This window comes from Gadus morhua, chromosome 13 (genome assembly GCF_902167405.1).
Source record: "Gadus morhua chromosome 13, gadMor3.0, whole genome shotgun sequence".
In the NCBI taxonomy this organism is placed as follows: Eukaryota; Metazoa; Chordata; class Actinopteri; order Gadiformes; family Gadidae; genus Gadus; species Gadus morhua.
The window spans coordinates 17,048,453-17,064,952 of record NC_044060.1 but is presented as its reverse complement, the minus strand read 5'-3'; the positions used below and the strand labels follow the sequence as shown (position 1 = coordinate 17,064,952).

The following is a 16,500-nucleotide window of genomic DNA, read 5'->3' as shown; positions in this document are numbered from 1 at the left end:
CCGACACGCGCACACGCATCTACGCAACCTGAGCTGGAGGACGTATAGTCCATGCGACGACCATGGACATAATAAAGGCGACGAGCCTTCTTTCTCATTAAACGGTAAACATGGCGTCAAGCGGTTCAACTGTTGGTTGCGTGCAGCACGATTAACTTCAAATCTCTGCCTTGCATACTCGAAAAAAAAAACAGTGAGAGTGGGCTCTATCTGAGAACGGCTCCAAATAAGCAACAGACTCAGCAAAGTGCTGTGTTCTCTGTGTTGTTGTCTATTGTTGTTAAAACTCTGACTGGCGGCAGACTTTATTATGGTCCATGCAGCGGACGCTTGGTGATGACGTGTTACGACGTGATGACGTATGTACAAGAGCCTACCGCGGCCAGGCCACAGTTGCGATGGCCAACGGCCACGGCCAGATGGCCTAGTGTGAGTGCACCCTTAGGAGAAGGTACCGGTAGATAGTAAATACAGAGACAGAACACTAAGGAGCGGGTAGTGGTTGGATAGTAAATACCGATATAGAGTACTAAGGAACAGGTAGGGCTTAGATAGTGAATACAGAGACAGAGCACTTAGGAGAAGGTAGGGGTTAGATAGTGAAGTCAGAGACAGGTCATCAAGCCTTATTGTTCGGACTGCAGCCATTTGGTTATTTAGCCCCATACATCACATTTGTTCAGCCACTTATATCCTAAGCAACTTACAATAAGTGCATTCCACCATGAAACACCCATCAGAAATGTGAGAATCATGAGATTACATTTAGTTAATCGAATAAGCGGATTGCCTCAAATGTGTCTAATGAGGAACAAGAGAGTGAGAATGTGTTGTGATGCGGCCTGGAGGGATGAGGTCCCAGTCTGCCTCAGAGGATGCAGAGGGCTTCTGTTGTATGGTCGTCTCGATCAAACTCTTTCCCCCATTGCGGAGCTAGGACAGCAAACCACCAGTTGGCTGAAGGTCAACCCCCCCACCCCCCACCACCAACCAGGCAATGGACCCTGGCAGTGGAGGGAAACACCACACACACACACACACACACACACACTTCACCCACCTCTGCAGCCATGTAGCAGCCGGTGGCCAGGTGTTTGAACCTGAACAGGCTGTTCCAGTAGCCCGCCCCCCCGCGGCACGGGTCGTGGTGGACCACCTGATGCAGAAGAGAGGGGTATAAAGGTGTCACAATGACTACTCCCTCATTCGGACACTGTTCCAGTAGATACGGGCATGTGTCACTAAGCAGCATGCTGTTGGGGCGTTTGGCCCTGAGGATGACATCAGGTTAGGCAGAGGGCCTCGAGAACCTAACCCCGTACCAACCGGCTGGTCAGAAAGCGCTCCTGACTCAGGTCCATCATTCACTTTAAAGAACTATGATAATAATAACAACAATAAACTGAAAGGATGGACGCCCGGCGAAAAAGTCAAAATGACAACATAAAGGTCACAGTAAAACTTCAAAAACTATTATAACGCCATGTTAAATCATTAACGAGGTATAGAATTGTAACGAATAAGTGATTGAGTGACAGAGGTGGGGAGAGTTAAATATCGCCATTTAAATAATGCCTTTGTGTCATTGATTAGCATTATTAGCACAGGGTGCTAACAACGTCAGACCTCGATCTCCCAGAGTGCTTTGCTGCTGGTGGCGGAGGTGGCTGACTGTCGGCCGGTGGTCCTGAGGAAAACGTGCTGCTTCTTCCTGTGGTCGTCACACGTCAGGAACTTCTCCTGCTCCGCATGGAACATCCGCACCACGTCGCCCTGGCAACACCGCACGCACACACACACACACACACACACACACACACACACACACACACACACACACACACACACACACACACACACACACACACACACACACACACACACACACACACACATTACATGTTTATGATGACTTTTTAAAACTTAGTGTTCATTCAAGTATCAGGAGCTATATTCATCAAACACACAGTAGAGCGGTAGCTCTAAACAATTGCATTCTTAGTACATTATTGGACTGTAATGTAGATTAAATTCAACAATACAATAGGATAAGAAAGATACACTTAAGTATTACCATAAAATGAGATTTGAGATTATTTGGAACCACATATTCATGCATTTAAAGAATAGTATTGTATGAGTTATTCACCCCTTTCAGGATGGTCTCCTTATTGTCACTCCACTTCATGAAGAGCGTCACTTTCCAGCTGGTGTTGCAGTTCACCGAGTTCACCTGCAGGGGGAGGACAGCGGTGAGATCGAGATCTTTCTCTCTTTTGGGGATCATTTAAATAAACAAATCAGTACAAATCCAAGCTTGCTTATATGTTTGATAACCACGAAACCAACCCCAAAAAGATAGGTTCATAAAGGTTTCTCTAGGGTGGATGATGTCAAATCTAATCTTTCGAAAAGTTTCTAGGTGGATTTCTGTGTGGATATTTATCCCTCATATTCATTCATCTTTCATTTCATGTCTTCCCACATGGCACCTACTGCACTCCTCTTCAGCATTAGAAGCATATTTGTCCCAACTTTCTGTCCATCTTTTGAATGTTAGGTTATAAGGGGGTTTATCTCCTTCCTTTGTAAAGGTTGGGATCAGCAGGTGAACATTTTCTCCAAGGGATCAAAATACTTGTACAGGACTCGTTTTCTCTGAACAGAATCTATTGTTAAAGTCGCAATGTGTAAGATTGCACCCTTCCCTGTTAGAAGGCGGGAGGCTCTCAGAATGAAAGAAAACCCTCAATAACATGTTCTGTCCACTCAAACTGGCTGTGCAACTATGTGACTCAAACCAGCATAGCTCGACTGGCTGGTAGCCGTCAGTAGGAGGAGTTTTGGGAGTGTCAATAGTGAAATTCTTGCAAACAATAATATACCTAGGAGGTATAGGATGTGATTTTGCTCGTAATACTACTATGTGGCACCCATTGCTTTCCCAGCCATCTCTGGAAGGAGCGATCCCCAACTCTGCGTTCCTTCTCAAAATGTCTTCCTTGTTAATAGAGGGAGTTTTTCTTTTCTTTTGGTGAGCTAGGGTTAGGGGCTGTCGTAAATATATGCCCTGTATAGCCCTTTGAGGCTCAACTGGGATTAAGGGCTGTACAATTCTTTTTTTGTATTACTTATATTTTAATGATAACATTAAAATCCCTATTGATCAGCAATGACTACAGATGTGTCCAGGTCATTTTAGTAGACAGTAGATGGAAGAAGAAGCTCTACAAATAAACCGAGAACATCCATGCGGGTCCAGATTCTGATTGGCCGGGCTGCTCTACCTCATTGCATCCTGGGTTATCCACCAGCTGGTGGCTGCTGGCGTGCAGGGGTTGCCCAGCGTTCACAGGGTTGAGGACCACCTTATCTCCGATCACCACCTGCAGATCATAACACATAAACAACAACACCCCCCGGCCCGCACGTCAACAACACAACAGAGCGGCCTCAAATAGGAACAATACGCACATTCTCTCTCTCTCTCTCTCCTTCACTCTCTCTGGTGTGAGTGCTGTGCTGTATCATTAGATCTGTCTATTTTGAGCGATTTTTAACCCTGTCCTGATGAAGGAAAAATAAGCATTCCATCTTTTAAGATCACATGATTACATTCATCACTTTAGTCTTATCAAGCATTTGGATTGTGAATGAGTGTGTTTGTGTGTTCAGTCTGTTTTATTATTTAATAACCAATTCTGTGAAGCATGGCGCGCACAAACACACCTGTAAGTTGCTCAGAGACATCCAGAAATTATTTGTCGTTATTGGGAGACACGCAGGGTCCGTTTAGAGCACTGGAGCTCGGAAACCCCAGGGCTGTAAAGGGCGTCAGCTACGTCAGCGTCAAAAACGTTCCTCTAATTATTCGTCACTATCCACACTCCATTTAACAATGACTCATTAAGCCGAGAGCCAAAAGTAGCTCAACTGGCTGGAGCGACACAAGGTTAGCTGTATTTTCCTGCTAAACCACCAAGTCAAGGTACTGCCTGCATCCTGCAAGATGGCGGAACCCGTCTACCTGCTGCTTAAGAAAACTGTGTCTACATTATTCACCGTCAGCGGGTAGGGGTTAAGCATTTGACTCGAGGATGCTTAGAGATAGACTTGCTGACATTTTTGTTTCTAACTTTTTGGCTTGGTAACAAACATACACCCTCGACCCTAACCCCTAGACCTATCCTTCCCCCTTATCCTGCAAGAAATGAAACAAACAGTACAGAGAGTGGGCAAGGAAGGAGGGCTTCACTCGTGATGCCAGAGCTCCATAATCTCTGGAGAAACAGTCCCGAGGGGGCCTTTCCACTCACGCTGTCCCCCAGGGAGCGCAGCTTGTAGAAGGGCTGGATGTAGAACCAGGAGCCCTCGTTGCCGGCCGAGTCCAGAGTCACTCTCATGGCGTTCTTCTCCAGCAGCGCTGGCAGACGCTTGTTCACGGTCAGGTACTTGTTGCTCTTCAAGTGTAACAGCTGTGGTGGAGGAGAGGAGAGGAGAAAAGAGGAGAGAAGAGAAGAGGAGAAGGAAAGGGAAAATTAAGTAAAAAGGAAAGGTTAGGAAATTCGGGTTGAAAGGGCAGGAGAAAGGAAAAAAAATAAACCAAAGAAATGTAAATATACAGAGGAATGCATTTGACTGATGTAACAATTGCTTTAAACATTGAAATTGTTATGACACATTTCAATTTAATGTTGATGAATGTGAGATGTTTTACTTTATTCCCATAGAGGGAAAACGTTGGTGTAAGGTTGAACGACAAATGAACGTACCCATGGGAAACTGCTCTTTTGAAACATCATTGGCATTTTTTTCAGAATAACATGCTTGAAAAGTCTCAAGAAATGCCTGGAGCAGGAATGTTATTGCATGACCATAGCTCCTTAAATAAACTGTTCCCCTCTTTCCCCCCCCCCCCCCCCCAAGTCGTTCAAATGCCTTAAAAACTAACTTAAGACTGGTTTTACGTGACCAGCAGAACATCGGCCCTGTAAACAACTGAAACATTACTTTCCACACTGTCAGAAGATACTTTTACTTGAAGATTAACCTAAAATTCAAGCAGATATTTAAAAATAGATAATGTAATGTAATATCAATCATCTATGCTTGTTTATTTCCCAATGAATTAAGGTCGGGACTCATAGCCCATAAAGTTTAATAAAAAAATTGACAAATAATGAATGCATTATTTCTGTACATTTTAAACATTTACAGTCCAGTGGCACAGGGACACCTATGGAATAAGAGTTCATTAAACAGAATGTGTCTGTAGTGTAAAGCTGGTCAGATACTGTCATCATCCACCTTTCACCATGACCATCATTGGTAGCAAACACTGAACAGCTAATCTCGCTGACACCGGTGAGCGAAACTATTCTCCTGGTCAAATGTACCAATGTATTAGAGAGGGAGCGATAAAACCTTATAACTCTTTTATGGACGTCTGTTTCTGGAACAATTATTTAAAACATTTGGACGATACAAGAAATCGCCTCCAGACCTCATCAAATAGAGGGCTTTGTGTGTGTGTGTGTGTGTGTGTGTGTGTGTGTGTGTGTGTGTGTGTGTGTGTGTGTGTGTGTGTGTGTGTGTGTGTGTGTGTGTGTGTGTGTGTGTGTGTGTGTGTGTGTGTGTGTGTGTGTGTGGGGTCCCTCACCATCACGTCATGTTTTGCACTGTAATAAATTGTATCTATTCATTATTTAATTGAATGTTACATTTTCAAACTACTTGTCAATGTTAATGTTAATTTTACAAGCCAATAAAGACGGACAGACAGAGAGCCAGACGGACAGACAGAGTACCTGGATGACGTTGCCATACTGAATGACAGACCCCAGCAGCTTGCGGTTCTCTGACTCGTTCTGTTTCTTCTCCAAGTCTGCAGCGTGCTGGAGCACAGAAGAGGAGAAAGAAACTATTATCATGACAGTTACCAGAGGGAGTTCAAAGCAATTGAGCATCATAATTTGGAGTACACACGCTCAGTTAGGCGGATGTCAGACTATACAGGAGTACTATATTTATAGAACAGTGATGCATTAATCATGGCAGACCGACAACAATGACACGGAAATATCCCTCAGGCCTAAGGGACATCCCGAAATACTAGCACAACAACTCTCTTGTAGGTGACACTTTGGTGTGCACAAGCCTGGATGCTGTGCAGAGGGAACACGAAACTTGCACATTTCTCACAATCACCGCATTCTACTGAACATGCAGGAAGACGTTAGGGATGGTTCCAGAATATTTGATTATTCGATTATTCGTTCCCGAGGGTCAAAGCCGATTTTTAACATTTGGACCGTTAACATTTTTTGCAGAAATGTTGGTTCTGTAGCACTAATTCCTGATAATGGACACCTCGAAGGGCATATAAATATAATATCAAAACATTTTGTTTTGATATTTTTAAATCACTGAACTGTTGTCTTATATTTTTTATTTTGTTCTTGTAAGTGACCTTATACCATGGTCACTTGCCAAATAAAATTAATTCATCCATTTATATTTTCATGCGTTTTACAATCCAAATATAAAGTTTTTCACAAGCCATAACTTTGATCCCTGGTAACGCCTGAGGGTTTGACTAATAGCTGGAACATCATTACCCTCTAGTAAGATTCCTGAGATACTCTAGGGTCTATAGCATATAACCGCGGTGTCGGATTACAGTTTAATTCGTTTTTCACAATTTACCAGCTCTCGTTTGGAAGACCCATTCACCGCGCCATTCGTTTCAATGGGAATCGCGACTGTCTGTACTTTCAACATAAAGTGCACATAATTTATAATTTGAAATTCGTCCCAGCCTTTATACCACAAATACTATATGGTCTATAGCATATATCCGCGTTTTGAAGGCTAAACAGAATGATGTGACGGGAACTACGTAGTTGTTTCTGATGATCCATGGCTGCCTTTGTGAATGTCGGCACACATCGAATAATCGATTATTCGTTCATACCACCCACTGATTATTCGACCATGAAAAATGTAAGTTATTCACATCCTGTGCTGTGCACGCAGGTACACACAATGAAGGCGCACGCTGACTACAGAAGTGTGCTGAAGACACACACGTACGTGGAGTTTGTTGAGGAGCACGGTGTCTGTGGTGCTGTTGCCGCCCGGCTTCGCCGCCTTCCAGAACTGCTTCTGTGCCGAGTATCTATTCATAGGACACAGTTTGAACAGGCAGTCTGGGGGAGAAAGGGAGGAAGGGAGAGAGAAGAACAAGGAGGTGATTGTTCAGGTAAGATGAGAGTAACTATGTTCTTTAACCCATACTTTGATAAAAATGGGTTTTGGATTCTACCCCTTCATGCACTGGTTGCCAATTCACGCTTTGGGTATTTTAGCTTTTTTTTTTTATTATTATAACCCTTTTAAAAAAAATAAAAACACTCACAAGCAGCACTCTTTCAGAACTCACACTGGAAAGTTTAAGCCAAAATATAATTCTTCATCCACAAACGTTGACCCCGTACCGTCATCGTGACAGATCACCGCTGACAGACTAGAACACCCGAATTATCTCCCAGCTACCCCGCTCATTAGCACCTCCATCATTAAGGTAATGGTGCTAATCGATCCAAACGGCCGTCCCCAGTGAATATGATGGAAAGACCTGGGAACACATTGCACGCACGTCAACCTATCGCACCACGTCAACCAACACTCACAACACATCCTTCACACAAACTCAACTGGAGACCTAATGAGTTTTGACAGGGCTAAGAATAGCCGCTCTGGCGGGTTCCACTGGAAAACCAGCTAATGCTGCTGATGTAGCTAGCTGTCTTGGGAGGGGGGGGGGGGGGGGGGGGGAGCGACAGGTAGGGAAGTGAAATGGAGGGAAATTGGACAAAGTAAAGCATGGAAGGGAGTGGCTAAAATGGGAATATAGGGCAGTGGGAGAAGAGGCCTCAGGGGTCAGCCTATAATCAGGGCAAGGATAAACTAGGATATCTAGGACAAACTAGAAACAGAAGTGGGTTGTTTGTGGCTGTGGCGGAGGGGTTAGGCTGTGCCATGCTACAAATGTAGGCTGGTCACTCTTGGGCTTTCAAGGTTCGTTTTCAGAACATGGCTATAAATTGCATAGAACATGTCTATGTATTTTCATCATTCATACTTTATGTTGTCATGAAAGAACATAACGATTGCTGGTTAATAACAATAACACAATTCTACAGCGATATTACTTCACCTGCGTGTCAATAACACAATTATTAACCCATCCCTATGGTTTTTACGATGAGGTTATAGCTTATGATTGTGGTGTATGATGTATAAGTAAATACATATATTTGGCTAACCCTAACACATAAATATTTATATTAACCCTTTCATATCTAAATCGGCCAAAGCTTCACTGACACAGACAATGTGTTAATTTGATTTGCTCTGCCTGATTAACCATGACACCGTACGATGATACAATGTCCAGTAAGAGATAATAATGACCTATCAAGTGGGCTATTTCCTCTGAGATGTCCTCATCCAACACACAGGATTTGTGTGTCGATAGGTCAAACACTATATAGAGGCCAACATTTTCTTCCCAAGCAAGTACCACGAAAATGTTAAGGAGACGGCTGCATGGACCTTGTTTGACGACAATCCTGCCAATGACTTCAATCACACCCACCCACACACACACACACACACACACACACACACACACACACACACACACACACACACACACACACACACACACACACACACACACACACACACACACACACTTTGACCCAGACGGTTGCTCAGAGACTAGTGCTACGATGAGGTCTAAAATGTTGTGCTAAAGCTCCCTGAAGGCTGGCCTTTTAACTAGCTTAGGAGCGCTATAAATACTCCTCAGTCTTAGTGTTAGCTCCATTGCACACTTTCTAGTGGTTGCTAATGATGATAGCCACCAGGGGGTCTCATAAAGACACTAAATGACCTCCGGTGACACTGGCTATATATTGTATAAACTATTAAAAGGGATGAAGATGATTGATAGATAATTGGTGGTAAAATGACAGGCTTGATGAATCTAGCGTTTGTGTTTTTTGCTGCCGCAAGTGTGCCTCAGGTTGAAAATCTCTGAACTTTCAGAACAGTGCTACCTAAAATCACAAACTGTCTTAACTAACATTCAATTTCAGGAGAGAATAGGTTTTTTCGAACCCTCATATTCTACAGGCAGTTGCTCCATACTGTAATGTTTGCGTAGGTATACGCTGCTCATCATTCATGGATGTATAACAAGAAGTTATAGCTATCATGTTGAGCTAAGAGCTAGAATAGCTAGTTGTCATGGAAACCGTAAACAAAGCACAGAGATGCAGCTGTTTTTTTTTTCAACACTTCATCCCAATGTGTCCCAGCGCATTTCTGCACAAAGAAAAACAGGTTTGTGGACCAGGGCTTCTACTAAGGGAGAGAGAGAGATAGATTATATATATATATATATATATATATATATATATATATATATATATATATAGAATATTTCTGCAGTTGTGGACTTCAATCATATCAAAACAACTGATGATAGCATGATTCGCTGTATTGTGTCCTTAGGAATCCCACTCAATTCAAGGTCAAAGACTTAACGCCCACATAACAGTTTTGTTGTGATGTAGGATCGGATGCCATTTTTCCTCACAGTTTCGTCTGTTTTTGTCAACCCTGGGCTAGGGAATAGATATTTTTAGGCCTACAGCATGTCTCTAAATCCACAGCAGCAAGGTCTTATGTGGATCATAATACTGACAATGCCCCTTCTTCAACACCTCTTTTTGTGACAACAGAAACTGGAACAGTGGGAGAACACTAAATAGCCACTGTAGTCCTCGTCATATTACAACATTCAAAACCTGTACAGCCCACACCGCAAAAACGCTTTGCATATCATGCAAATGGCTCCGTTAGAGTCTGACAAGATCACTACTTTCGCTTTGCATCCTTCCCAAGTTCATTTGCGGCGCGCCCGGTAAAAGAAAACTTCTATCCCAGTCCCACCACTCCACTGCATTTGGCTTAAAAACTAAAGTATCTGACTGCATGGATTTGCGCAGAAGGTGCAACATCACAGGGACGTGCAATATATTCAATGATGGCGTGTTATAAGAGAGGTGTGTTATCATTCAGGTAGATGAATGGGCACTTAACCTGCTCTGCAACGTCTTGGCTGTGCCGCTAACAGTGTTAAGTCCCGAGCACTTTAGACACCTCTCATAAATTGGCCAGATATGGAGCCAGGCCAAGCTTAACCGTGTCACACACATTGTTTTCCTTTGAGATACCGCAGGCTACTGGTCTATTTTGTCGCATTCCTTTGGACTGCTGCAGATTGGCCCTTAACCCAGTTCCTATTTTCATTGTGAAGAAGAGAGAATAAAATAATCAATCATTTTCCTTGCATTGGTGGTAAGGAGAGTACTTTGGTGGTAGTGAGAGTACATTGGTGGTAAGGAGAGTACATTGGTGGTAGGGAGAGTACATTGGTGGTAAGGAGAGTACATTGGTGGTAGGGAGAGTACATTGGTGGTAAGGAGAGTACATTGGTGGTAAGGAGAGTACATTGGTGGTAAGGAGAGTACATTGGTGGTAGGGAGAGTACATTGGTGGTAAGGAGAGTACATTGGTGGTAAGGAGAGTACTTTGGTGGTAGGGAGAGTACATTGGTGGTAGGGAGAGTACATTGGTGGTAGGGAGAGTACATTGGTGGTAAGGAGAGTACATTGGTGGTAGGGAGAGTACATTGGTGGTAGGGAGAGTACATTGGTGGTAGGGAGAGTACATTGGTGGTAGGGAGAGTACATTGGTGGTAAGGAGAGTACTTTGGTGGTAGGGAGAGTACATTGGTGGTAGGGAGAGTACTTTGGTGGTAGGGAGAGTACATTGGTGGTAAGGAGAGTACATTGGTGGTAGGGAGAGTACATTGGTGGTAGGGAGAGTACTTTGGTGGTAGGGAGAGTACATTGGTGGTAGGGAGAGTACTTTGGTGGTAGGGAGAGTACATTGGTGGTAAGGAGAGTACATTGGTGGTAGGGAGAGTACATTGGTGGTAGGGAGAGTACATTGGTGGTAGGGAGAGTACATTGGTGGTAGGGAGAGTACATTGGTGGTAGGGAGAGTACATTGGTGGTAGGGAGAGTACATCTTTGGGTAGCAGGTAACAGCGGCATTTTGCGCTGCAGGCATAGAATATCTTTAGTATTGCATTAATTATAATTCACCGAATACAATGAAAGAGAGCATAGTAGCAAAACGCAATACAAAGTGCTTGTGACAGTCCATAGTGAAAGTGCTTTTTGTTTACCGGTTAAAAGCTGAATAGAAGCACTTCAGACAACAACAAATCAGCTGAAAAAAGTTCAACAAGGCCATTAGAATCAAATTGATCAAATAAAATAAAAGATCAACCTCATCTCCAAAACTGGTTTCAAGTGGTGCAGACTGGCGGAAGCTAACCTTATTTCCCTTAAGAACTAACAAAGTAATTCACAAATCCTTCCAAGGATGTGTTTGGACCACATCTGCCTCCATATGACCCGTAGATTGGAATGACACCAGTTAAATCAGGAAATATTGCTTATTTTTCTTCTCTTTATAGCGCGCGCTCTCTCTCTCTCTCTCTCTCTCTCTCTCTCTCTCTCTCTCTCTCTCTCTCTCTCTCTCTCTCTCTCTCTCTCTCTCTCTCTCTCTCTCTCTCTCTCTCTCTCTCTCTCTCTCTCTCTCTCTCTCTCTCTCTCTCTCTCTCTCTCTCTCTCTCTCTCTCTCTCTCTCTCTGAGAGGCAACAGGTGGTTGATAAGTTTAGTCAATTAATCATGAGGCGGAGGCATGGCTACAGGGCCCTGTTTCCACAGAGACCCGTCCAGTCGAGAAGCCTAATGGTCAGAAACACATTGATCAACACACAAGGGCAGGGTAGATACACAAGGAAGCCTCTGCAAGTGGGCTGTGGGAGTCTGCAGGGGCTGGTTCCCCTCCCCTCATATCTACTGATGCTGTAACCATCAAGGTTGTTTCCTGAAAGATGCTCATTGTGTCCTCTCGTCACGTGAACATTCAAATATTTAAACATGCAAAAAAAAAACGAACACAGCAACCGTTACATTCCACGGCGGTTTGTATATAAGTGTAGCCGTATACAAAGACAGCACGTCCGTTCAGCGTCACCTCTGAACTTCTTGGGTGGGTTGTTGAGGTCACCGGTGTCCGGCTGCACCACACATCGGTCATCCACCAGCCTGGGGGGGAAGTAAACACAAGTGTCACTCAAACCATCACAACTGTCCGTCAGCGATAGGTTCATTGGTTCAACCCAGACATAGCAGTGCCTAACTTCCTCTTCTTTGTTATTTGGCTGGTACACTTATGTTGCAACTCCCGCGGAGACTTGATACAATGTAACGCCTGCAAGACGGACAATATTGTCCATTGATAGCAGACATAGGCTAAGCAGACAGTTGTAGATGTAATGCGTCATTAAGAGGTAATAACAAAATTATACATAATGGACCTTTATAAAAAGGTAGTTGCAATACATTCACAAGGGACAGGGGAGGTGCTGGGGACATTTACAAATGGGCTATTTAGCAAGGACATTCAGGTATGACTCCCCTGACGCCGGCAGGATCCTTACAACATAACAATGACAGTTTTAGTTGCTGGCAACCGACTCCAGATTTCAGTCCAGTCAGCTATATCTATTTATAGCGCAAGCGATGTGCACGGCACTCCTGAGGCAACGTTGTGATGCAATTCACCTACGAGGAAAAAAAAGAGACCGGTACATTGACACACGCTGTATGTGACTGCCGCTCCCCAGCCCTGGGAGGAAGGAAGGCTTTAAGCCCTAATCACTGCGTTACGCACGCCAGCCGCGGCTTAATTGTATCTGAAGGAGAGAGTGCGGATCGGATGTCATTTCCTTTCAAACACTCGGGGAAGGATGGCCCGGGAAGAGGAAGGGGACGGGAAGCATGCAGGGGACAGAGAGAGACCTTGAGGGCTGTCCAGTCCGGGACGCGGTCCAACCCAGGTGTCTGATTATACAGGCACCCCCCGCCCATCCCCCCTGGTTCAAGCACCTCGGAAATCAACCGGAGGGAGAGGGGGAGGAGGGGGGGCCATGCGCTGTGGTTATTTATAGTGGTAAAAGTAGAATTTACGGAGCATCCATAAACAGCCCCTGCTGACCAAAACACACACACACAAACACACACACACACATACACAAAACACCAACACCCACACACGCACACGTACACAAAACACCCACACCCACACACACGCGTTGCCATGGGTGGCGCACTGACGCAGACAAACCCAAATAGTGAGCACACAAGGTCTCGTCTCTGTGGAAGTGGGGGGGGGGGTGTTGTTCAGTGGTGATGAGTGGCAGCTAATGATGAAGCATAATTAGGTGGAGAAGAACATGAGGAGAGGGAGGGAGGAAGTGTGTTGGGGGAAAGGGTAACAGTGGTGCTTATCTTCACAATGGGAGAGAGCAAAAACTATGGGTAGAAAAGATTGAGAGGCACATCGAAAGAGAGACAGGGAGGCAGAGGGCGAGACACAGATGGAAAAGGCGAAGCAGGTGCTTATCTCCACAATGGGAGTAGAAAATCAATGGGCGCAGACATGTGAAGAAAATAAAAAGAGAGCGAGAGAAAGGAAAAGGAGAGAGTCTGGAGCACCTGACGAGAGACCATAAATGTAAGGAACAAGAGCCAAGATGGTCTGCCCGGCTGGCCTCCAGCAAGACAGATTTATTTTTAAGAACATATTTCATATATCAAGGGTTTCAAAGATTTCCTGCAACTAAAATAAACTTGGACCTGATGGTCTACAATTACGAGTTGGGAGAAGGAAGGAAGGAATGTTCATTTAAAATCAACTTATGTGGTCCAGCCGAGAGAGGAGGAAGAAGCATGTAAAAGGCACGGCTCAGCCCATGCCAGACGACGTGTTTTGATGGCCGTGGCGATAGGTGTTGGCGGGGGGGGGGGAGCAGGTGGCAGGAGGATGTCATCCATGAAGAACATGTCAACATTCTCACATTCCATTGTCTTAGATTGTGAGAGCGACAAGCATCTTAGAAAACAGGGTTTGAAAAAGACTCCTTTGGCAAACTATCACAATACTTACAGGGTTTATTACAATGTTGTCAATCAGAAGAGTTTGTCATCGAACAAAGTCTTGGAGTGACATGAAAGTGGATGTCTGGGCACATCTTGCTCCAAGCTAACTAGACTGTGGACGATGAGTGTCGAACACCCCAGCCACTAGACTGAATCGTTCCTTAGACCGTCCTCTGTCTTCCCTTCATTCAATAATTCTCGACCACTCTGAATGCTCCCTCTATTCCATTCACCAGCCCAACAACCACTTTCCAAGTCATTCAGGGGAACATTTGAATACAGGACTGAATGCACCAATCGAGTGTATTATTCCCAGACTAAAACAAGATACAAAATATCTGTTTAGATATTTGGAGAAAAAAAACACAAAACACAAAACAAACGCAAAACACAAAAAAAGGAGGCTGACGATTTTTCTGGTAAGCGAAGCGAATGTTGAAAATCATTGCATAGATGAAGATAGATAGATAAAGATGGATTTGTGACATTTCTTTGAAACGATGAGGGTCTCCAATACTCCAATATTACACTACTCAGCCTTTTCTGCCAATCAACGCATCTTACGAGAATCATTTTCATGAAGGGTCAACATGTATTAGTGAAACACTCCAATCTGAGCAAGGATCATGGAGCCTTCCCCCCCAGGCAATACGAGGAGCAGCCCACCCTAACATCTCCTAAACAGAGCTGAATGTAATCTGGAGGGAGTGATCGCTTGCAGATGGCTGTGACCGGAAGGTTCGAATATCTGACTGCAACAAACCATCTTATCGAGGCTGGATTACAAAGCCTGATGAGGTGTTTGAAAATACTTACACACACACACACACACACACACACACACACACACACACACACACACACACACACACACACACACACACACACACACACACACACACACACACACACACACACACACACAACGTACACAAACAGACACAAAAACAACCCACACCCACCCCAGAGTGCTGATGAAGCCGCTGGTGGATCCCTCGGCATACAGGGAGCAGACGTCCCCAATGTGGAGGAAGCTGGACATCTTGTCCGACATGGCTGCCCTCCTCCCACAGCACCTGAGAGAGGGAGGGTTTCACAACGACAGGTCGGAATGGTGAACAAGTATCCAGCAAACTACACTCTATTTGTATTAATTAATCAAGGCATCATAAGCAGAATTTTAAAAGGTTTGAAAGGGCGGTATCAAATTATGTTATTCCAGAAGACAATTGTGTGGAGGATAAAGCATTGAAAACAAAAACAAAACAAGTGAATGATAAAAGCTGCAAACACAGTTATTACCCTTTTTAGTGTGACAGCAATACAATGGACCAAACTAACCGTAGCACTATCTCTGAATCAACTAACAAGAAGACACTTCCCCAATTGAAAGGGGTAATTTCTTATCTTCTACATGCCATCAACATAGGGAAAACCCGCTCTGGTGTATGAATAATTTCTAAGAAACACAGTAGCCTTATTTTAGACACTCAATGATGGTTCAATAAGATGAGTTAGGCCCACTTATTGCTGCTATACAGCATTAATCAGCTCAGAGTCGATACAAGTTTTGATACTATGGACTACACTATATAGTAGCAAAGGTTTCCTGATGAACTGAAATGATGGTTTAACCATTGTTGCAACCAAGTGTCCCCGTAAGCCTAACCTTTGTTTCTGTTCACAAATAACACTGTCCGCTTATAGGGTCCTGAGGCGACTGGTGTGTAAAAGTTGCATTGAGCATCCAGCAGTGTTTAATCGGAAAATGGACCTGTGTGTGCCATCTATTTCTGCCAATGTCATTTTAAAAACGAGCAGCAACATTAATAACACGGATGGATATTTCCTCAACGGGGATGCTGTTCAATGAAAAAAATGCCCTGGCAGAAAAGTGAATGCGATGGGGGAATGTTTTACCTGGCGCAAAGGAGAACGACGAAAGAACAAGATGCGAGAGACTGGGCGAACAGACGTTAAGTTCCACACCGCGCTATCCCCGGATAAATCCCATGGTCGTGAATGTGAAAGTCCAGGTGGAGAAGTCTTTAGCGCCGTATCTCAGACAGCTGACTGTCCTCAGCTTCAATCCTCTTCTTACCTCCTCCACATGCTCAGCGAGGGAACGCCCTCTTCATGAGTATATGCACAGCTGCTAAGCTACTTGGGAAATGTAGTTTTGTCGTGTAAAATGTATGAATAATAAAATCGAGTTTATTACAAATATATTTTCCTTACAGTCTTCCTTCTCTTTATGACTCGATTGACGGTATGCAATAGTCTGAATAAGCTATATTGGAACCATGTGGCATCATGCTTGTCACATGAGGATGCATGTCCACAATG

General features: G+C 44.2%; 1 protein-coding gene across 15 annotated transcripts in view; it reads right to left on the bottom strand.

Annotated features, from left to right (window-relative positions):
- itpr1b (inositol 1,4,5-trisphosphate receptor, type 1b) overlaps positions 1–16,270 on the bottom strand; it is a 97,793-nt gene extending 81,523 nt beyond the window's left edge. For 12 of the 15 annotated variants that reach the window (XM_030373866.1, XM_030373880.1, XM_030373881.1 and 9 more), the window contains exons 1-10: positions 16,075–16,269; positions 15,117–15,230; positions 12,188–12,258; positions 7,093–7,208; positions 5,808–5,894; positions 4,317–4,475; positions 3,288–3,386; positions 2,150–2,233; positions 1,627–1,773; positions 1,061–1,156 (exon numbers count right to left, since the gene is read on the bottom strand). In XM_030373866.1, the coding sequence (XP_030229726.1) occupies positions 1,061–1,156; positions 1,627–1,773; positions 2,150–2,233; positions 3,288–3,386; positions 4,317–4,475; positions 5,808–5,894; positions 7,093–7,208; positions 12,188–12,258; positions 15,117–15,208 (951 nt within the window). In that variant the 5' untranslated portion in view covers positions 15,209–15,230; positions 16,075–16,269. Of the gene's footprint in view, positions 1–1,060; positions 1,157–1,626; positions 1,774–2,149; positions 2,234–3,287; positions 3,387–4,316; positions 4,476–5,807; positions 5,895–7,092; positions 7,209–12,187; positions 12,259–15,116; positions 15,231–16,074 lie in introns of all 15 variants that reach the window. The other 3 variants (XR_003979117.1, XR_003979116.1, XM_030373877.1) reach the window with 1 other exon arrangement.
- Between the last annotated feature and the right edge of the window lie 230 nt (positions 16,271–16,500).